The following is a 23,189-nucleotide window of genomic DNA, read 5'->3' as shown; positions in this document are numbered from 1 at the left end:
TCGAGGGCCCAGTCACAGGAGAGTCAAAGGTGTCTCCTCCACAAATCAGAGCATCATTTCCCAAACAAAGGGAAGTGCTGGGAGACATCTGCCCATGGCCTCTGGGTCGACCCTGGTTGGCTAAGCTCACCACACCTGAAGATGGGTGAACAGAGAGAAAATTGGGACCAGGGAAAACTGGAGGGCAGGTGCCATCCAGAAGACTCAGAAAAAAGAGAAAACCTTGAGAACATTGAGTACATGTGAATGTGCATGCCAGGTTTCAGAGAAAAGTGGATGATTGGCGTCTTGAAAAGATGAAGACTGGCTATGAAGTCACCAAGAGAGGAAAACAGGCCACAGGAGGGGAATGATGGAGGACTGTAAGAGCAGAAGCCAAGCCCACGCCAGAGGCAGGTGAGAGCAGAAATGATCAGGGAGAACAGGGAAGTGGCTGGAGAGGGAACTCGGGTCACCTGTTTTGCGGGAGCACCCAGCGGTCCAGCTACTTTGAAATACAACTGGGAATTAGCTAATGAAGTTGAATGTGAGCACATGTCCCAGCCCAAGGGCAGCCCTCTCAGGTGTAAATGCTGGAGAAACATTCACACATGTGTTCTGGGAGACGTGGATGGTGACAGGAGAATTATCCCCAACAGCAAAGGAATAGAGAGCCACTGACAAGATCAACAGAAGAACTAAAGCATCGGGGGCTGTATTCATTCCCAGGGAAGAGAGACAGCAACAAGAGGAAGGAATACGTCCACTTCAAAATCGCAATACTGAGGCCAGGCGTGGTGGCATGCACCTGTAATCCTAGCAGCTCGGGAAGCTAAGGAAGGATGGAAAGTTGGAGGCCAGCCTGGGCCACTTAGCCAGGCCCTAAGCAACTTAGTGAGAACTTGTCTAGAAAAAAAAAAAGTATATATATATATATATATATATATATATATATATGGCTGGGGATATGGCTCAGTGGTAGAGTGCTCCTGGGCTCAACCCCCAGTACTGTAAAATAAGAAAAAAAGATCATAATGTTGGATAAAGGAAAAACAAGACACATGTTTCCATCTTATTTATGTCAAACACAGGCATGGCAATGACCAATTTCTTGGTTGGGGCAGTAGTTAGTGAACATCTGTTTTATGATGATTCTTTTTTTTTTTTTTTTTTTTTTTAAAGAGAGAGGTGAGAGAGAGAGACAGACAGAATTTTTAATATTTATTTTTTAGTTTTTGGCGGACACAACATCTTTTATATGTGGTGCTGAGGATCGAACCCGGGCTGCACGCATGCCAGGCGAGCGCGCTACCACTTGAGCCACATCCCCAGCCCTTATGATGATTCTTTAAACTGTACACAAATGATTTTGAAGAATCCTGTTTAGGGTATTGACACACACAAACATGCTCCAAGTGACATGGGAGAAAAGCTTTAAGATTTTTCCAGAATGGTGGGAAAAATGAAAAAAAAAAATAGAAAACGACTTTAAGAAAATGGCTACTGTGCAAGACAGAAAATGGAAACCCAAACTTCAAATGAGTAAGGGGTCTTGAAGTCAGAATAGTTGGTACGAATAAGCAAAAATGTAATAAAAAAGCTTTCCTGGATCAAATATCCAAATATTGTTTATTTGTTTTAGAAAAAAAAAAATCAATGAAAATGGCCTAGGCTTATCCAGACCAAAACTTTTAACTTCTAAATATTAAATTTTAAAAACACAACAGGTTATTTAAAGGGGAATGAAAACATCAAGTGTGGCTTCAACCTGTGCCTGTCTCCGTTGTCACCTTTAGAACCACTTTGCAGCTGGGTGTGGTGGCATGTGCCTGGAATTCCAGCAGCTTGGGGCTGAGGCAGGAGGATCGCCAGTTCAAAGACAGCCTCAGCAACTTAGTGAGGCTGTAAGCAACTCAGCAAGACCCTGTCTCTAAATTAAAAATAAAGGACTGGGGATGTGGCTCAGTGGTTAAGCGCCCTGGGTTCAACCCCTGGTACCCTCCTTGTCCTTCTATGCTGCATCCTTGAACTGCTTTCTGGCTTTGGGGCCCTTCCCGGGTGAGGCTCATATGCTACTTAACCAGCCCACCGGAGGGCCACTTTGTTCCCTTTCCTGTTTCATTCGATCTTAAACACATGTCAGAGTTTATGAATTGGCCAGCAAGAAAATCGGGCAAGTGACTGAGGAGAGTGCCAGTCCACAGAGTTCCCGGAATGAGAATGGGCACAGAGGGACACATCTAGAGCCGGGAAAAGGAATGTGGGTATAGACGGCTAGTTTTAAAAAGCCAAGCAGCTAATTAGGCAAATGGAGTCTGGTGGGGTCACAAATGCATTGTGTTCTTTTTTGTTTGATTTTTGTTTTGCGGACCTGGGGATGGAACCCAGGGCCTCTTGCAACAAGGCAAGTGCTCCATGCCCCGGCCCCTGCCCTGGCCCCGGCCCCGGCCCCGGCCCCGGCCCCGGTAGTATTCTTGACAGCTGGGATCAAGGAAATCACGGGCAAGGTAGTTAGGAGCACCACACAGGAATCAAAAAAAAAAAAAAAAAATTGGTGAGAAGCAAATGAATACTGGGGTTATAGCTCAGTGGTAGAGAGTTTGCCTTACACATGTGAGGCACTGGGTTCGATCCTCAGCATCACATAAAAATAAATAGAATAAATAAAGATATTGTGTCCATCTTTAAAAAAAAAAGAAGCAGCAGCAAATAATAAGGCAATGTTTGTAGCCAGTAATGAGAATGACAAGGTTTGATGATCTAAGAAATGATTGAAGTATGTAGTTCAAGTGAGTTTCATAATTCATTAATAATATTTTTAAGATATTTTTTTAAATTGCCAATGGACCTTTACTTTACTTATTTATATATGGTGCTAAGAATTGAACCCAGTGCCTTGCACATGCTAGGCAAGTGCTCTACCACTGAGCCACAACCCCAGCCCAATAATATTTTTTTTTTATTTTTAGAAAGAAAAATGACTCCTTTGGCTCTTTTTCAAATTTGCCTGTACTTTTTTGCAAAGGTTCTTTTTGTTCAATGTGGTTTCTATTCCTTCTTTTATATTTTTTAGTTAATTAACTAATTTAAAAAACCCTTCTCTCTAGTCTCTTCACAGGTTTCCCTGCTCCCCTTCCCTGGAGACCACTTCCCCTAATTGCCACCTCTCCCTGATGATGGTTCTTCATGTGGTTGGTAGACAAAGAGGCCAAGTACACAGACTGAGTGGGAAAGATTCTGAACAATTGTACTATCAACTTGTCCTTTATGTAGAAAGGCAACAATGATCACATGGCAGCAAAGGACCCAGGAAACACACCATCTATGTGCCCTTATTTTTAAAAATTGCATCAAATTACACATCAGCTACCTATGAGTTCAATAAAAACAATAACAAAGCTCCAGGGTCTATAAGAAAAGGGGGCAAGTGAACCCTAGGAATTCATCCAGAGGCTATAATCTAAAATGTAGGCAAAGGGCGGGGGGTGTCGCTCAGTGGTAGAATACTTGCCTAAGATGCACCAGGCCCTGGGTGCCATTCCCAGGCTGCACCATAAATACATTAAGGAATTCAATTAAATAAAATGCATGCAAAAAGTTATACATACAGATACTAATAAGAGAAAGAAATGGAAACAAATGTCCTAAATTAGAAGAGCCACATGACAGACTGTCATTGAGAATGTTTACCAGGAGTTATTGATCACACTGGGAAATACTTAAGATCCAATGTGGATTTTAAAACACAGGTTCAACAATATAAACAAGAAAAGCACAGAAGAAAAGGTAAACATGCCAAAACATTGACAGCAGTTTCTTTGGATAGTAGGATGATAGATATTTTTAGTGTGTATTTTGCTTTTCTATACATTATAAAGGTTCCTCGGTGATCCATATTAATTTCAGAAAAGACTAAAATGTATACATTTTGTAAAATGAAAGCTTCCAACAAGAGTAGCAACTGATAAAAATCTTAGATACCTGAGCAAAATTTAATATGAAAAATAAAATAGGATGCTATGCTCTGACATGACAGCCTATAGTTTATTCTCAACACAGCAGCCAGAGTGTTCTTTAAGAGGAGAGAGAGAGATCGCATCCCTCCTCTACCTGAGACTCTCCAAATGCTCCTCATCTCACGGACTACAAAAGCCAAAGTGCTTACAATGGTCTGCAAGGACCACTCTGATCTGATCTCCTCCCACATCTCTGACCACCTCTCCCAACCTTGATGTCGCTCCAGTCATACTGGACTCCTTGTTGCTGCTCAAAGCCACCAAGCACAAACCTTTGCATTTGCTGTACCTTCTACTTGCAATGTTCCCTCCCCACATATCCACAGAATGTGCTTCAGATCTCTGCTCAAATGTCCTTTTATCGGTGAGCTCCTCTGTGACCCCCCATGTAAAACAGCACTCAGACTACTGCTCTCAACACCCCCTTTCCCCGAGCACTTTATTGTCCCCCCGTGAGGTTACAGCATTTACTTGACTCTGCATGTTTTCTCCCTCTCCCATTAGAAGGGCTACTTTGCCTGGCACAAAGAAGATGCTCAATAAATTTATGTTGACTGCCTGAACGAATAAACACATTGGATTATAAACTCCTCAAGAGCAGAGGGGCTGAGGCTCACATTGCTGCATCATGCGGGTGCATAAAACAGGCAGCAACGCCAGCCCGACAGTCCCAGGAACATTTGACCCGCATTTGACTCACTCCAGAAAAAACTACTTCCAATTATAGCAAGAGATGATGGAAGTGAAGCACCAAAAGGAAAGGCAGATTAGAGTGCTGGGCAGAGTGGAACAAGAGTTTCCATCAGAAAACCCAAGTTCTTCCATTAGGATTTGGCTTTCGCCAGGAGACAGAACACCACATTCTTATCACAGTCTCAGAACCAGCTCTACGTGGTGCTTCAGATCGGACATTTTCAAATGCCCTAGGATGCTATTTCTTTGTTATGATTAGATATTTTTCTAAGGAAAAGAAAAGGCATTAGGAAACCTTTCACCCTGTCCCTCTTCCCACCCCCAAAGCAGACAGGAAACTCAGCACTGGGATGTGGCCCCCATGGGCTCACAGATCATCAGCACGTTCGCCGCCCCATCCCTACCTACTGTGTGTCCACAGAATGGGTGACACTGAGGACAGCGAACATTCTTGATCTTGCGAAGTTTTATTGGCTTCTAAAAATTCAAGGACAAACTGATAGCCTAATGCATAACCTCATATTCTTTGCCTTAGGAAAGATAAGAAAATTCATCCTAAGCTATTTTGGACTTTTCTGGGCCCTGGAGCGCTCTGGAGATTAGGACGGGCTGGGCCCTCCCTGCATGTGGTAGGTCAGGACTATTAAGGAGTATGGAGGTAACTCGTGATGTGGCCAGACGGGGCAGCAGCCTCCGCGGCCCTCCGCTAGCTGATTAAGTTTGCAAAATTCATCTTTCCTTCTCCACTTTCTTTTCCTTGACAGCTCCTTGACCTCTGACCTCCCACAGCTCGCTTGTGACCATCATTTCACCCTGTAAAAGTGTCTCCCCTCAAGGTCATGTGTGAAGGAATTTCTTCCCTGGAGGATACTGACTATCAGAAAGTTGAAAGGGGCCCACTGAGACCCAGAGACCCAGGGACTTTCTGGCTGGGGCGGAAGGGAAGTTTCTAATATTTAAGGAGTGCCAGACATTTTGCACCATTTAAAGATCTTGCTGAATTCTCGCAGCATCTCCGTGAACTGGGCATTATCGTCACCATCTGGGAATGAGGCACAGGGACCACCAGGCAAGACCAAGTACTAGTTCACTCTCCAAGGCTTCTGCCCATCGCCTTCTCTCTTCCCAACATGCAGCAATGACAGATGGAAATATTTTTAAAACAACAAAAAGGAAAATTACACGCGTTCAACACCAAGATCTCTCTCTCAATATATCTTGTGAAGCCAAGGCTCAGTTGGCAGAGTGCCAGACCCAGAAGCGGGTGGAGGCCGCTGGGAGATGGTTCTTCTAGGATATGGGGACTAACGTGTCCCAGGAGAGGTGGGGGACCAGGGCCGAGTCACTAAAAATGGGGCTGGTGAGGAGGCTCTGCACCTGGGAGAGGAGGCTGAGGGTCAGGGAGATGCACAGTGGACAGTAGAATAGAGGGATCTGGCCATGATGAGAAGCTGACAAAGATATGATATTCAGGAGAGAGACGAAACGGCCGAGCAGCAATAGTCAAAGAAGCTACGAACGAGAATTTTCCAGAACTGAGAATATGATGATAAGCACATACCAAGTGCCAAGTCAGATCAATAAGAAGACAAACCCATATCTGGAAAGCCAGGGACATGCTCCCTTGTCCAGGCTCCTTCCATCCCTGTTCTGCCTCCCCATGGCTCTCCCCAGAAGCCACCTGTGTAGTCCTGCTGTTGGTGCAGTAAGGAAAGCCCCTGGGTTTGGGGCTGGGAGATGCAGTTCTAGGCACCCCCAATTACCGCCCCCCGCCAGCTACTGCCTCAGCATCCTCAATTTCCTCCCCTGAAATGGGGTCAGAACTGAAATGACACAACCCTAGCCCCAGAAAGGATTGGGGGGGGGGGCGGTGGCACACTGCAGAAGGCCCTGGCTGTGCTTGGTTCCCAACTCCATGTCCCTCCTCCAGCTCAGTGTCCACAAGTCACTTAGCCACTTGTGTCTCCATTTCCCCACCAGGAAGAAAAGATAAGAACAGTGGCCACTGATGGGGTTGAATAAGGGGGAAATGAATGAATAAACCTAAGGAACTTATTAGCACAGGGCCAAGAGCTGAGTAAATGTGCAACCTGGACAGCTACAATTACAGGCCCCCCCGGCAAATGCCACATGCCACTGAAACCGTAGACTCCACAAGCACAGAACCAGGGCCCGCTGCCACCTTTGTATGAAGGTGCTGGGCCAAGCCGGTTGTCCCTCTGCACCCTTCTCCTCTGGACACCCCTGGATGGTCCCTCCTTGACCTCCAGAGAGGCCCCTGCCAGCGACCCACCCTGTAACCCTAACACGTGAGTGTGCCCAGACCCCGCTGCCCCAGGGGCCCTACCTCTCTTTGCTCACTGCAGATCTTACACAGCCACAGGGGCCGCTTCTGGCCAGGGGAGGTCTCGATCCCACATTTGGTGCAGACTTTCTACAAGAGAGAGGACACAGGGGTGTTAATACTTCAGCGTGTTCCCCCTTGGGTGAGGAGGGGCTGAGACAACCAGAAACAAGAGTCACCTGGGCATCTTCCCAGGGATGATGGATTTTGCTTCGGGATACGAGGACAGATCATCCAAGAGGCACGGACACCCTCGCTTGGCTCTGGGGCTCAGTGGAGGTGTGCCGTCCATGCCTTGATTCCACCCCCATAATTATATTCTATTAGGACCTCATTAAAAAAAAAATAAATCTGCTGATATTCGCAGCTACATCATTTTCAGCGGCAAAGAACTGGAAATAACCCAAACGCCCAGCACCAGGGGAAGAATCAGGCAAACACAACAGAATGCGGTGTGGCCTTCACACAGCATGTGCTGCTGGCTACCTGGACAGGTGGGCGGGAAAGAATGTCATCCGGCACAGAAGACACCTGTTTGTATATAACCATGCAAAAAGCTCACACACCTGCCTGTCAGGTTAGAGGACCCCAGTGAAGCTTGAGCGTGTACTTGATGCCAAGCCCTCTCCCCCAAACCATCCCAAGACCACCCCTGTGCAAGCACAAGGCCCACTTTACAGGTGAGGCATCCGGGCTGTGGAGGAATCTGAGAATTTGCCCAACATCCTGCGGAGAGTTGGGACTGGGTTGGAGACTGACTCTGGAGCCATGATATCATTTCCTCAGGATGCAGAAATAGCCAGAACTCCGATCCCAGTGTTTTTTCCTTCTCCAGAGTTGTTTAAGCACGTAACGTCTAAATACATATTTTGCTTCCCCTAGAGGCACGGCAACCAGCAATACTGAGGAGGCCAGAATAAACACACAGGGAGGCAGAGATGGATTTGTTGGGGCTGAGACTGGTTCCCAGCCCACCCCGGGCATGATTCAGCGGTGGTGATGGTGATGGTGACGGTGGCTCCTTCTCAGGGGACTCGGGGCCTCCGGAGCCTGCAGAGGAGGGGGCTTTCTCCAGTCCCTGCCACCCACCCCCCAGCACCAGGCGAGGGAAGGCTGGATCTGTTACTTGGCCTTTGCTGCAGGCTGCCAACTGAGCAAGGAGTGCACCTCTCCGCGGAGAGGGAAATGTCACCAACTTGGCTTCCCAAAGCGTGTGTCACCAGCCTGATTGGGTGGCTGAGCCTGGGCGCTGCAGGAGAGGAGAGGAGAGAGAGAGTCTGCACTCGGAAGACAGGCTGTGACACACTGGTGGGGGCACGGACTGGCTACCATCCCGAGCTCAGGTGTGAGATACGTCACTTCTCTTTTCTTTTCTTTTTCCAGATAAAACAGAATTGGCTCCAAGCGCCCATCCCTCTCAGAGAAGGGACGGGAAGAGGCAGAGAAGCCCTTCTCAGGTCCCTGTCATCACAGGGTCCCTCCCCAGCTCTCAGGAAGGTCCCAGGCTGAGGGTCTGTGGTGGTCCAGCACATCTGGGAGGGTCTCCTGGGCACTGTCTGCTGCTATTTTCTTGCCCTCTGAGCCATCAGGATTCTTGAAAGGGGTGGGGATGGCCACCTCTGTCAGCCCTGAGTGTCGGATCTTTCCCAGGCTGGAGGTGAGCCCCTCCACAGACCAGCAGCCTGCTTCCCTGGACCCCCAGCTGCCATCCCCGACCTTCCCCTCTGGGCTGCCTCTCTTTACCCCTCCTGCTTCTCATCCCCAATCCTGATGCCTCTAGGGCAGGGTCCCCCATCAGTCAAGGTGGGCCTCAGGCTGCAACCTGGAACTCTCTTAGGAGAGGGGACGGAGGGGCTGAAACCTGGTGGCTTTGTTTTCCTTGCTAATTTCCACGATCCCCTACACAGAAGGCATGTGTGCAAAACGGCCCTCAGAGAGGCCAGACTTTCCTGATGCATTCTTAGGGGGTTTGCTGACGGCTCACCCTAAACACTGTGTGGCTCCTCCCAAAGCTGCTGAATGAGACCTTGAGAATCAGGTGGGAATAAAACACCGATGGCTGCCAAATATGTGTGTGTGAAAGGCGCAGGGACCCTGGACATGACATATGAAGGGAGAGTTACAGTCCCCATTGTACAGATGGAGAAACGGAGGCCAGCAATGTCACCAACTGCTTCGGTTCCCAGCTAGTTAATGGCAAAGCAGGGTACTTTCTCAGAGCTCAGGGGAACCATCATGCTCTCCCCTCCCAGAAGTGGGTGCCCATGGCAATCAGGGTTCTGCTCAGGCTTGTACCTGAGGATGTGGCTGATGGCTCTCAAATGACCGGGCAGAGAAGGGACACAGAATGACCCTGGGACAAAGATTTCACGGGCCACGTAGGCGCAGCCAGCAGAAGCTCATACACTCCCCAGTGCTGGTTCTAGGCCCAAGAGCTGGCTCTCTCCTGAGCTAACTATGGCTCAGGAGGAAGAGAGAGGTTTCTAGGAGACGGGAAGCCCAGGCCCAGAAGCTCCTGCATCAACATCCCTCGGGCTTCTGCACAGCATGGTCGCCTCCTTCCCCCCGGCCACACAGCCAAGGGGAGGGCACTGTGCAGTCCTGGCCCTGTCTTAAGTGTAGTCTGCTCTAACAAAAGTCTGCCCTAGATGGGGTGACTGGGACAACAGAAACTTCTTTCTCACCCAGATCAGGCTGTCCACATGATGAGTGCTGGTGAGGGTCCCCCTCTTGGTTTACAGACAGCGGTCTTTTTACTGTGTCCTCACGTGGCGGAAGGAGAGGAGAGGAGACTCTGGTCTCTTCTTACAAAGGCACCAGAAGCGGGCGGGGTCCACCCTTGTGACCTCATCTAACCCTAATGACCTCCCAAAGGTCTCACCTCCAAATATCCATCCCCTCGGAGGAGAGGGGTCTCAACACAGGGGTTTGAGGGGACACAAACATGCAGTCCCTAGCAGCCCCCCCACACCGCCATCATCACTGGGCCCTTCTTTCTGCTTTTGCATTTTGGAAGCTCTAGAAATGGGTGCATTATCATCTCTCTCAATCCTGGAGTCATTTAAGAGTCCCCAGTGCTCCTTGGCGCTCTAACCCCCATACCCTGAACTCTGTCAACAGTGTCACGTGAGCTCAAGCCGAGGCAGTGTAGCATGGCGCCCGTAACACAGGCTTTAGGAGGGGCAGGCCTGGGTTGTTCTCATCTGTAAAGTGGGATAATGTTTATCCTCTGGGATTGCTTTGAGAATTCACTCAGACACCCATGAAGATCAACCCCCAGCCTGTAATAAACGCTCAAGAAACACCAGTCCCTGTTGTGATTAGTGACAACCCCCCATCACACCCTGTTCTATAACCTTGCATGATTCTCCTTTAGCCTTCTGCTATCTATTGCAGTAGCCACCAGCCACAGGTGGATGTTTAAAGTGCAGTTAAGGGCTGATGGTGTAGCTCAGTGGTAGAACGCCTGCCTGCCCTGTGTGAGACATTGGGATTGAACTCCAGAATAAAAAAAAAATAATAAAAAAATACAGTTCAACGAAACAAAATGGTGCCTCAGTGGCACTACGATCTTTTCAGGTACTCAACTGCCACACCCAGCTGGTGGCCACATACAGGACCGCACAGAAACAGGACACTTATATCTGGCTGGAAGTTCTCCTGGGTGGTGTGCAGGGCTGCAGGACCCTCAGCCTTAGCACGCAGGACTCCACAGAGCAGCAGTTCCATTCCACCCATCTGCCTCTTCCCTGAAAACCGATTCTTTAGTCCATGTGACCGTCACCTGTGGGGCACCCTGAGGAGCACAGCCTTGTGTTAGGGACACTGAGGAACAGGGCGGGGCCAGGCCTCACTGTGGCCCTGGTTATGCACCATGGCTCAGAATTCACCCCGCCCAGACTGACAGGGTGCTCGGCTGCATCCTGGGCAGGGTTCTGAAGGATGAAGGTGCACATGACCTTGGTAAATACTCTCTGATTGATCACATAGCTATGCTGTTGGGGGCAGGGAAGGAAACGAGGGAGGGAGGGACTGAAAACTCTCCTGTCCTCCCCCCTAGACCCAGGAACACAGACACCCAGCCTGGGGACAGGGACAGCATGCACCAGTCACCTTCCAGAGGAGGAGGGCTCAAAGGCTGTCAGTCAGCTCCAGTCTGGGGTAGGAAGTAGGGAAATGGGACAGTGGCTTGTCCCTGCTGGTCGGGGGAACCCCTACTTCCCCGACAGAGGGTGGGTGCAGTGCTGCTTGCTTCCCAGGTTCCAATAAGGACTGTGGTTTTCAGGGGGGGAAGAAAGCCCCTCCAATTCCACCTTTGGAAGGCAGGGTGGTGGGAGGGGTTTCTAGAATGTTCCTTCCATCCCTTGCTTTTGGGAGCCCCATGGGGCGCGGGTAAGGTGACATGACAAGGCACACCCACCCCCGTGTGTGCACAACCCTGTGTTCCAACTACCAGCTGTCCCTGGGGGACCCCACGGCCAGTTCCTGCCATCTCTTGGTCATCTTCAAGCACCTATAGTGTCTGTGGCAGGTAGGGGAACAAGATGCTCCTGAGAGGCTCGGGCCAGAGAGAGATAACAGGCTCCTGTTCAAATCACTCATAATTGCTGCTTTATTAAATCTCAGATCAATAAGAGGATAATGAGCCTTTCCCCCTGATGGGCTCTGTCTGTTTCCAGGTTCTAATACCAAAAATGAAGCAGCTGGTATTTTAAAAAGTGTTTGCACAAGAGGGCAGGCCAGCCCCTCCCTGTGAAGGACAGCCTCAGGTCCCAGGGAAAGCCACCTGCCTCCTGCCTGGGATGCGTTTCCCTGGAGTGGCACTGCCCCTGGGCACGTAAGCACTGACTTCTGGGGCTCGGCCACCTCCTGCATCCTGCAGCCTGGACCTGCGTCTGGGCATTGAACAACCACACTGTGCTGCTGGGCCTGACTCCAACCAGGAAGGACAAAAATCAAGGCCTGCAGACGGTGCACCCTCTCTGGTCACCCTGTCTCGAGCCTTCCATTCACCCCTCTGCCTGTGTATGTCCCAGCCCCGAGGACACAGGGAAGGGGGTGCCTTGGGGTTGAGCCCATGGGAAACAGGACAGAGCAGGGGTGCACTTTGGAATCCTGACCTGGGCGCTTACCTCGGCCTCATTTCCTCGTCTGTAAATCAGTGGTGACAGGCAGGCCCCCAGCTAGGAGGGCCAGGGAGACAGTTGGTGACTGTGCTTAGCTCACTGTGTGGTGCAGAGGAGGCAAGGCCCACAGAGCTCTGCCAGGGCATCCCTTCCAGTGACGGACGCAGCAGCCATTGGACATAAATATAGCCCCAAACCCAGCCACTGTCCCCGGTGCTCACTCTCCTTCACCCCACCAAAGGGCCCATCTCCAAGAACTCCAGGTGTCTCTCCAACCTCCGGCACTCCTCCCCAATCCACACTGCCACCACCTGTGCCTGGCCTGTGCCACAAACCCCTTGGCAGGCGTCCCCACCCTCACCTTGGCCCACTTCCAATTGGCTCTTGACACACAGCCTGACTGATCTTTTCAAGATGCAAATCAAATCATGTCATTTCTCCCATCCCTGCCAGCTCAGCAGCCTTCAGAGGCTTCCTGATGTGTCTGTTGAAGACCGCCTCACTCTGCATGGTGCGGATGCCAGTTTGGGCTGGACCCTTTTGCCTTGCCAGCCTCCACTCACACCTGTCTCCTCCTCCACCCCTACTCTGTAGCCTCTGTGCTCCTGACAGGTTGGCCTTCCTTTAGTCCCTGGTCCTTGCTCTGCCTCTGCCACAGGACCTTCACATGTGCCACAACCTCTGTCTGGAATGCATCTGACCACACTGTCTCCTCAGTAGCCTAAGCATCCTTCAGACCTCAGCAGAAACACCAGCAATTTATTTATTTATTTATTTTTTTTTTTGGTACAGGTACTTTACCCCTAAGCTACCTCCCCAGTCCTTTTATTTATGTATTTTTATTTTGAGACAGGATCTCACTGAGTTGCTGAGATTGACTTAGAACTTGCAATCCTTCTGCCTCAGTTTCCCAAGCGGCTGGGAATATAGGTCTATGCCACCACACCTGGCTCCTAAACCTGTCTGCTTGGGGCTGGGGATGTGGCTCAAGTGGTAGCGCGCTCGCCTGGCATGCGTGCGGCCCGGGTTCGATCCTCAGCACCACATACAAACAAAGATGTTGTGTCCGCTGAAAACTAAAACATAAATATTAAAAAAAAAATTCAAAAAAAAAAAATAAACCTGTCTGCTCCCCAGGAGCACAGGCTGTGTCTATTTCTCTTCACTGTCCTGTTCCTAAGGCCTAGCACCATGGTTATTTGCAGAACAAAGGCAGAGAGAGGCAGGAACTACTTATAGAATTACAACTGAGAAGGTGAGATGTGGTCCCTCCTGGAATAGGCCAATCTGCTGGGGAGACAAGACACCTGGAAACACCAAATGCTCCTTCAGCATCCCCTGGCAGGGTGACTCACATCCACACCAAGTGGGGCTGACCAGCAATGGTGGTCTGGAGGAGGTGTGTCTGCTGGCCTCATGGGCCCCATTCTCAGGACACAGAGTGTGAGTCCAGCTGGACAGGCACAGAGGAAATGACTAAAGGTCATTGGCTAAAGGTGGGGAGCAGAGATGTTTACCCTATCACTCCAGGGGTGCATCCTATAGGCCGCCTACATACGTGTGCAGGCCTGTTCCGAGACCTGATTGTTGCCCTCCTGGAACCCCCATCACATGCCGCCCCATCCCAGACCATAGCTGAGAGTCAGTCAGAAAGCACCAGACACTCTGCACCAAGGTCAGCCTGCAAGGCCTCCCCAGGCACCCTGGCCACTCCACACAGGTCCCACCAAGCTCCATAGTCAGCTTTCCAAACTGTGGACCAAGGTCACAGAGGGGAGAGAAGAAAACTGTCCTGAGAGCAAGCATCCCCATCTCGTGGAACAGCCATGTGGGGTCATTTACTAATTGGGCAAGTGGCCATACACACCTCCATGGGCCCTGAGGGCTTCGCGATATTATCATGTACCACACAGAAAATGACGTTCGTGAGGCTGTCAATCAAAAAGGATGAAACTGCCTTCAAACATTCTATACAAAGAGGCCTAGAAAATGTACACTGCCCTGCACAAATGAATATCGAAGATAGTTAATTTTTACGGGATCGTGCTATGGTTGCTCAGAATGGCCTCAAATTCCTAGCCTCAAGTGATTGTCTTGCTCAGGCTCCCCAGTAGCTGGGACTACAGGCAGTGCCACCGCCTAAGATGGTTAATTAAAAAATACTGGGTGCTCCAATTCAACATTTATTCAATTCTGCAAGTAAGGCACTGTTTTAGGAATGTTGAGAATGAACAAGGCACAACCCTTTGTCCTTAATGAGTGTCATATTAGAAAGAGGGGTTCATAAATTTGGAAAATAACTTTCCTGGCTGGTTGTGATGGCACACACCTGTAATCCCAGTGACTTGGGAGGTTGAGGCAGGAGGATCACAAGTTTGAGGCCAGCCTGGGCAACTTGATGAGACCCTGTCTCAAAATAAAAAATAAAACAAAGGGCTGGGGATGTAGCTCAGTAGTAAAATGCTCCTGGGCTCAAACCCAGGTACCAAATTTAAAAATAATAATAATAATAAAAAAAAAAGACTTTCCCAAGAGTTACAATGAATTGAAGTTGGGAGGTTAGACAGTTTCTCATCAGGAACTATGCTGTAAATGATGATGGCAGAGGACCTGTCCACATACGCCAATAAAGCGGGGGAAAGTGGGTACAACCCAATGCCTTCTATACACGCACAAGGCAGCGTGAGGAACAAGGCTCCAGTTTGTGTTCCGCACCACATGCTGTGTTCCTGATGCTAGAATCAAATCGGCAAAATGAAAAATCTTCTTGTGTTTTGTGGAAAGCTATGCCAGCAATAAAAATGATGATGATGTAAACAGAAAAGTGACAAAAATAATGACAAAGCTGTATATATAATGAAATGGAGTGATATGCGCAATCAAGTTAAAAAAAAAAAAAAGCTTGTTATAAACAGTCTGCATAGTATGATGCTCCACTGTAGAAATACACGCACATACCTGGTCAACTGAAAAGGCTATCTGTACACAGATGACTATCTGTAAGGATACTGGCCAAAATGTGAATCAGATTGTGCAAAGTCAAAATCCATTTTTTTCCTTTCTTTTTTTTTTGTACTAGGGATTGAGTCCAGGGTCCTTAACCACTGAGCCACATCCCCAGCCCTTTTTTGTATTTTATTTAGAAACAGGTCTCACTGAGTTGCTGAGGCTGGCTTTGAACTCTTGATCCTCCTGCCTCAGTCTCCCCAGCGGCTGGGATTATAGGCATGCTGGCCAGCTCAGAATCTATTTTAAATAGACATACTGCATTCCTATTTAAAGAAATCACTTGCCCCAATCCTTCCTCACTCCTCCCTTCTTTTTCCTCCCCGCTAGGTGCTGGGGATTGAATCCAGAGCCTCAAAAACCTTAGGCAGGTGTTCTCATACTCCCCACCCCAAACTTCATTTATTGATCAGATCTGGACTTTCGCAGGCCAGGACGGACTTAAGCTAGCAGTATATGCAGCATATGTAGGAGACAGGTCTCAGCTGTTGACTGTGACTCAAAGGAAGACAGTTAGCCTCATGCATGACCCACCCTACCAGTCAGTGTCACTGGGTCACTGATCCCCTCTATAAATTCAGCCATGCTCAAGCCCTGAAACACGGTCAGCCAGGCTTGCAGATGCATGCTGGCCCTGCTTGGTGGACAGACTAGAAATAGCCTTGTTGCCATAGACTCAGTATGGGGGGCCCCGGGCCCCGCTGCCAAACAACTTTAAGTACATACAGTTCAGATATTGATGTACAAATTATAAATATTTGTACCCTTTAGTAGGTGCTTATGCTATGCCAGGCACCAAACTGGCTGTTTTATATAGAATCTCATTTAATTTTCACAACAACCTTATAAAGTGGGTATCACAGTGTCTGTTTTATAAACAAGGGATCTGAGACCTGAAGTTAAATAACTTGACCGTGGGGAGCTGGGATGTGAACGCTGTTCCCTCTCTGCCTCAGATGTAGGTTTCAACTGCCCCAACCAGGTCTGGCTGCCTGGGCAGGATGCTTTTCCAAGCCCTCACCCTGCAGCCTGGCCCCAATTTCACCCTCCCCATGCTGAGGGCTGGCTCCTGGTCGCCACACCTCCCTCCAGAAGTACAACTGACATTGAACCTCAGGTGGGAGCAGGCACAGCCTGGCCCTGGCCCCTCTTCCCATTCATTAGGACATCGTCCAGGCAGCCAGCAGTGCTGAAGGCATGCAGAGTCCACCCAGAAATACTGTCACAGACAGGGCCCAGAGAGACACAGCCACCTGCTGTCTGGTCTGAGATAGAAACAAAAGTGACTGGAGAGAGATTTTGGAAGGAAGGTGATTCTCTCTCCATACTTCTCACCTGGGTGTCCTGCAAGGGACCCTCCAGCCCTTTCTACCCCTGCTGCCAGTGGCCAGGTGAATTAGCCAGGCAGGGCCAGGCCTCCGCAGCCAGGCTTCCTGAGGGCTGTGCCATTACCACTGACCACCCTCGGTCAGAGGAGCTGCTGACATGCGGGCACCGCCTGCCAGCCCCAAGCTCCTGATAGCCCCAGGCCCCTCTCCCTAGTTGAATGAAAGCACCATCATTTTCTGCAGATTTCAAGACACGCCTCCCTCCCTGCCACTCAGTCACCACCACCTCTGAGTAGAGGGGGAGGGTTAAAGAAGTCAGCGGCCTCCGCTCTGATGATTAACATTCACGGAGCACATAATAAGATATCATGGCTCCGTGTGGCTCTGGATCATTTCTGTGACTGTGTCTCACGGTGTGCGGGTCTGAGAGGGAAATCAGGGGACTGAGACAAGATGAGCCACAGGGCTGGTGAGGGGGACAGGGTGGGCAGGGAGGACAGTGGCCCAGTTCGCTGCCTCTGTTAACCCTTCCTGATCCTGGCTCATCTCTACATCCCCTGGCAGACAAGGAGACTATGTTCAGGATTTCTGCTTCGTTTCCGGTGGGCCATATGGATCCAGCTGACGGGGTGTGCAGGATGGATGATGTGAACCACAGCGGAGGCAGCGATGGTTTCAACAAGAGCTTGGGCAAAGGGGAGGGGACTGTCCCATCAGAAGCTGAGAGTTTTAAGACGATAGTGAATCTAATAACATACAGTTTTGAAGGGGGACACACAGAATGTGGCACGTGGTCTCAAGAAATTCATCCATTCAGTAGGCATTTGTGGGGGACACAGTGGGTGCCAGGTGTGTGTCCAGCATGAGACGTTAAGAAGTACCCATGGGAGTACTGAGTATTGAAGGAAAGATATACAAATGCTAGTCTGAATGGACAGAGCAGAGGGGCTGACCAAGGCTGGAGAGAGCAATTACAGCAACACTTGCACAGAAAGAATCATTCATGCACGTGGAAGGGACAAAGGAGATGTCCCTAGAGGGCCAGAGGAGACAGCCCATAACAGCTTCCTCCTGCTGGCCATCTCTGGTAAGGGCCCGATGTTGGTCCCAGAGGCTGATGAGTCTGTCACAGGCTCATTTCCACTGAGGTCCCACTGTGGCCACCAGTCTGTGACTCCAACCAGGTTCCCTCTCCTCTCAGGGCTGCCAGATCCTCTGAGTTCAGAGGACGGGACACATGCAGCTGGAAAAGCGGAGTCAATATCACGTTCACTTTTTTCAAAACAATATTATTTTGAAATTTCAGATTGCATTAAAAAAGAAGGTGGAAAGTCTCTGTATCTCTCTAAGGGCGCCTGCTTGGGTCCTCAAAATTTAGAGGTGCAGTTATAAAGTCCCCCCAGCAGAAGAACTAAAAGACCCCCAACAACTCTTGGTCAGGATACCACAGGGTGGACTCCAGAACTTCATCAAAGACTCTGTGTGGGGACAAGTGATGACACTGATTCTCCCCAGGGGTGACAGAGGACTGGAATCAATGTGCATAAACACTAAGCACTCCACTGAGGTCCGTTCCATCTGTGTTCTCAAACATAACTCTCCTGCCCCGTCACTAAGGCAACCTACAACAAATCCTTCGGGGGGCTACAGTCCTGGGGCCCTCCTTGCTACTTTTAGCCCTAAAAGAAGTTGTCCCTTGCTTCTGCACCCTCTTCACTGAGCCTGGCCTCCTGGAAATGACGCCCAAGCCAGAGCTGGGTCTAACATGTCCTCCAGGCTGCGGGTCCGTGGGTCTCTACCCAGATATCACCGGGGGACTCACACTGAACTCTGTCCATCAGCTCCCAGAACCACCACCATCCCACTGTAGCTGGCAGCTCTCCCACCAAAGTCTCCCTTCGCCTTTCCAAAGTCAAATTGCTTCAAGGCTGGGAAGCAGTTAGGGCAGGGGAAGGCCCAGGTGGCGGGGGAAACTGGCTTCACATTAGTCTTGCTCCCCGCCATGTAACTTAGACACATAACTCCTAAGAACGATAATAGCCACCATTTATTGAGCACTTATTCCATGCCTGGCGCTCTACACACATTATCATTACCACATTTAATCTTGTTGACTTTCACAACGGCCCTGGTGAGGGAGGCTTGATGATGGGAATGTCACGGATGAGGAATCAAAGACCCAGAGAGGCTGGGGTGCTTGGCCAAGTTCATGCGAGGAGGAGGTGGCAGAGCCAGGATGGAGGTTCTGGAACATAATAATAAAAGCAAGAGTTCGGGCTGGGTGGGTAGCTCAGTGCTAGAGCGCCTGCTTGGCATGCGCAAGGCTCTGGGTTCAATCCCTAGCACTGCAAAAAAAAAAAGTTAAAAATAAAACAGGCAAGAGCTTATATAAGGGATGCTTTGTGTTGGACTCAGTGTGAGCACTTTCCAGGGATCATGCTTTTGACGATAAATGGACACAAAGCGGAGGCAGCTTAGGGCATCTGTCAGGGGCCGCACAGGTTATGCATGGAGGGCTAAGCTGGAACTCACCCCCAATTTCACCTCTCACCTATGCTGCAGACCTGCACACTTGTTGAGAAGATGCTAATAGGCCTCACCCGTTCTGAGGGAGCCAGGGAGAAAGCAGGTGGAGAGAGCTATCCTCTGGAGACAAATGGCAAAAGCTTTCCAGACAGACACAAAGCCCCAGAGCAGGCCCTGCCTCCCCCAGCCCAGCCCTGGTTGCATAACAAACCTCTGCTTTCTAGCAGCCCTGGGCTGGGCCTCCCACACACGCAGAAGCACCTTCGTCCTGGATCAGCCCAGGCTCTGTGAAGGGAGTCTGGTTCTCAGATACCAAGAAAACGAGAGGCCAGGTCTTTTGTTTTCCTTTCTGTATTCTGAAAATGTCCCATCTCTTCGGCTGCCTGAGCCCAGGGCTTCAAGTGAGCCTGATATTCCTGAGGGCTGTCGTGAAGCCTCGCCTTGGATAGGGACTCCCCGTGGTCAGTCTTGACCATGCAAGAAGTGGGGGCAGGCAGAGAAAGTCCTCGCTCCAAAGTTCTATAGTTCTAGAACATCTGAGCAGTCCGCGGGCCTGTGATACTGTGAAATATATGTTTAGCTGGGCATGGTGATATGTGCTTGGAAACCCAGTGACTTGGGGATCTGAGGCAGGAGGATGGCTAGTTTGAGGCCAGCCTGTCTCAAAATAAAAAATAAAAAGGGCTGGGGACGTTGCTCAGTGGTAGAGCACCCTGGGGTTCAATCCCCAGTGCCACACCAATATAAACAAACAAAAAAAGCAGCCCCCAACATATACATATGTATTTGGTCTTCATTCCTACTTTTTAACCTATAGCTCAAAAACTCTGGGGATCTCCAGAGTGGTAAGAGTGACTTTTATGCTAATGAAGTGGCGGGTGACCCCCCCACCCCAGATAGCTTCAGGATAGGGGTTGGACACCAGAAAGTTCAAGGCATGATTAGAGGCTTGGGCCTTTCATCCCCACCCCCAACCTCAGGGAAGGGGACAAAGGATGAAACTGATCACTAATGGCCCAGTCATGCCTGTGTAACGAAACCTCCGAAAAATCTCAAGAGGTCGGGGCTCTGGGGGCTTTTGGCAGCAGAACACATGGAGGTTTCTGGAGGGCGGTACATGGGCGGGGGGCATGGAAGCTCTGCACCCTCTCCCACACCTGGCCCCACACATCTCTGTCTGTACGCTTTATAATAATATCCTTTACAATAAACCAGGGAATGTGTTCCCCTGAGCCTGTGAGCTGTAAACTAACTGAATCGAAGAATGGGTTTTGGGAACCCTCATTTATGGCCAGCTGGTTCTCCACATTCTTGCAACTGGCATCTAAAGTCGGGTACAGTCTTACCTGTGGGCTGACCCTCGCTCCAGGTAGCAAGTGTCAGGGTTGAACTGGAGAACTCAGCTGGAAAATCTAGAGCTTAATGGATTGGTAGCCAGCAGGAAGAGATTCCCACACTTTCGGGTGACCAGGGGTCACAGAAGTATGCTTTATTGGGTGACGGTGTAAAAACAAGAAAAAGCCCTTGGATTGGCTTTTCCCCATATATTTAGGGCCTGACCCCAAAGGTGTGAAGTCACAGCCCTGCTTTTGGAAGATTTAAAATCTCCATGATGGAAGGCGGGGAGGCTGGAGCCTCGAGTTAACCCTCCACGGCCCTATCCCTAGAATTTGGACAGCAATGTTAGCTGAGATCAGGGCCAGAGATGTCAAGGGCATCAGCAAACACTTCTTAAGTTCCTGCTACTAGTTTCTTCCCGCTGTGTCCCCACAGTTGGCTGCTGTTCCTAGAGCACCACTGAGTGCATGACACAGGACTTCTCTCTGGGGGCCCCTGTAAGGCTGTGAGTCCTTAGAGAGAGAGGACCCCCCCACCCCCCAGTGCTGGGGACTGATCCCAGGCCCTTGTGCGCTCTGGGGAAATGCTCTTCCACTAAGCCACATTCCCAGCCCTCAACAGCGTCCACATTTAATCCCCAGGGTTCAGCAGGCACCTGATGCTGTCAGTTGGAAAGGAAGGAGAGGGCTGAGGGATGAGAACAAGTCACTGCAGGGGTTGGGATTCCCTAGATTCATGGGACCGCTCGCTTGTGGCATTTAGGTAGGGGAGGGCGATGATCAGACCTGAGTTTCAGGGAGAAACTTTGCTAAGAATATGGGCCTAGTCCTCCTCCCAGTGGATCTGTCCTCCACGGTCTTTGCAGAGGCACTTTTTTCTGGAACATTCCCAGATACAGATGGAATTCCTAGAGCCCTATGGGAGGGGAGGGAAAGGAAAGAAGGACTGCAGGGTTGTCCTGAGACCACCGGGCTGGCCATCAGGATGCTGGCGGGGGTGGTGTGAGCAAGGAGACAAGGTGGGGCACTGATGTTTGTGGCATTTGTCCCTGGACTCCATTGGAAGAGCTGTAGAACAGCGGGTGACACACAGAACCTGGGCTGGGAGAAAGGTCAGGGTGGCAGATACAGGAGAGGCAGGAGCAGCACATAGTGTTGCTGAAGCTCTGGAACCTAGGGAGCAGAGAGGCCTTGGGGAATCTGCCTGCTTCACACTGGTGTGTGCCCCCTGCTGTCAATCTCACCACCTCCCAGCAGGAGTTTCCAGAGGCCCAGAGGTTTCCCAGGCCTGGTTCTCCAATGCAGCTTCAGAGCCTGGATTGGTCCCCCCCCCCCACGCCTGGAGAAGCAGCACCCTTGTTGGGGGCCAGGCAGAGGTGGCAGGAAAGCCACTGGAGGCAGGGGGCCAGGCACAAATAGGGTTGAGGTGAGAGGCAGAGGCCACACAGCCCAGCCCTGCTCTCCTGAAGGCCCATGGGGAGCAAGCAGAGAGCTCGGGCTGGAGGGATGGATCTGAGGCTGGAGCTGGGCGTGATGGAAAATGTAAGAAAAGGTAGGGCCAAGTGGGGCCAGGTCCTAGGAAAGAGGGGCAGAAGGGACCCAGAGCACAGCCTTGCGACTTGAAGTTGGCCACCAGGCAGCCACATGGTTAACTTGAATTGCTGGACCACAGAGAGTCGGGGAGGCCTGCGCTGAAGGCAGATAAACATGGCCAGTCCAGAAACCAAGTGGGCCCAGAGTCCCTGGCCACAGTCAGGAGACTGCCCACATCCCACAGCTCTGCCCCACCAACTCAGTGTGGGACGTTTGTGCCCCTCAGAAGCTCCCCCTGTCCAGGGGTAGAGCCCTGGCCCCCCGTCTGCCTTTCTCGGATTCCTGTAATCCTCAAAAGGCTGGTCTATGGGAAAACACTCTCTTCTCTGTCTCTTTCCAGCACTAGGGACACAGGAAATATCTTCCTAGCCAGCAAAAGCCTGTTAGAACGGATCTGCTTTGGTTTTAATTTGAAAAACACAGCAGACTAGATAAATACCCTGGTGCTTCTTTATATTCTAAGAGCAACTGGCTCTAATGATCAATTAGAGACCCTGGCAATGGGCAGGACAGAGCTCCAAGGAAAGCCAGACAGGCCAGGCCCTGGCAGGGCCAGCCCTTACAGCCCCGAGTTCCATTTATGCTGCTAAAGTCAGCAGATCACAGCGGGGAAAGGACTGAGGGGCATGGGCACCATGTGGCAGCATTTAGACTTTATTTTGCAGGCTTTCTGGGGAGCCACCGAACACTTCAGGGAGAGCAGCAGAGTGACATAATCAGAGCTGCACTTGAGCAAGATGAATAAGCAGAGGACCGGAGAATGAGCTGGAAAGTGGGAGGCAGTCAGAGGCCTGGTAAGGGGCCCTATGGTGGCGATGGCATGGCAGTCCCTCCCCTGAGCTAGGAACCCAGGTGCTCAGGTCTCTCTCCCTGGAAGGTTCAAGTACAGTCCTGTCTGCTCTCGGGTGTGGTTTCTGTGCACGAGGGTCCCCAGAAGGGCAGGCAGATCGTCCTCTCCCTCCGTCTCAGTTCCCACATCAGTAACCCTGGGGGAATTGTCTCTCCCACAGAAAGTGGGATGATGAGGGTGAGGAAAGAGGCTAAAGCACCCCCCAGCCTCATGCGAACTAGGGGAGTGCTGTACCACTGAGCCACATCCCCAGCCCTGAGTCTTGGTTTTGAAGCCAACAGGAGCCTTGGGGAGAGGAACCAGCTCCTCATTCTCCCTTTGGCCTCCTGGTCAGCAGGTGTGCTGCCCCTGGGGCCCGCCTGTGGGGCACAGAAGGACAGGCTAAATGGAG

General features: G+C 50.5%; 1 protein-coding gene across 1 annotated transcript in view; it reads right to left on the bottom strand.

Moving 5' to 3' along the window:
• The window catches only part of Rph3al (rabphilin 3A like (without C2 domains)), a 146,265-nt gene that overhangs the window by 46,642 nt on the left and 76,434 nt on the right, over window positions 1–23,189 (bottom strand). The window contains exon 5 of the mRNA XM_076870018.1: window positions 7,036–7,122. Within this exon, the coding sequence (XP_076726133.1) occupies window positions 7,036–7,122 (87 nt within the window). The remainder of the gene's footprint in view (window positions 1–7,035; window positions 7,123–23,189) is intronic.

The sequence above is a fragment of the Callospermophilus lateralis genome, chromosome 11 (genome assembly GCF_048772815.1).
Source record: "Callospermophilus lateralis isolate mCalLat2 chromosome 11, mCalLat2.hap1, whole genome shotgun sequence".
NCBI classification, from domain to species: domain Eukaryota; kingdom Metazoa; phylum Chordata; class Mammalia; order Rodentia; family Sciuridae; genus Callospermophilus; species Callospermophilus lateralis.
This window is presented reverse-complemented; position numbering and strand designations above follow the sequence as displayed.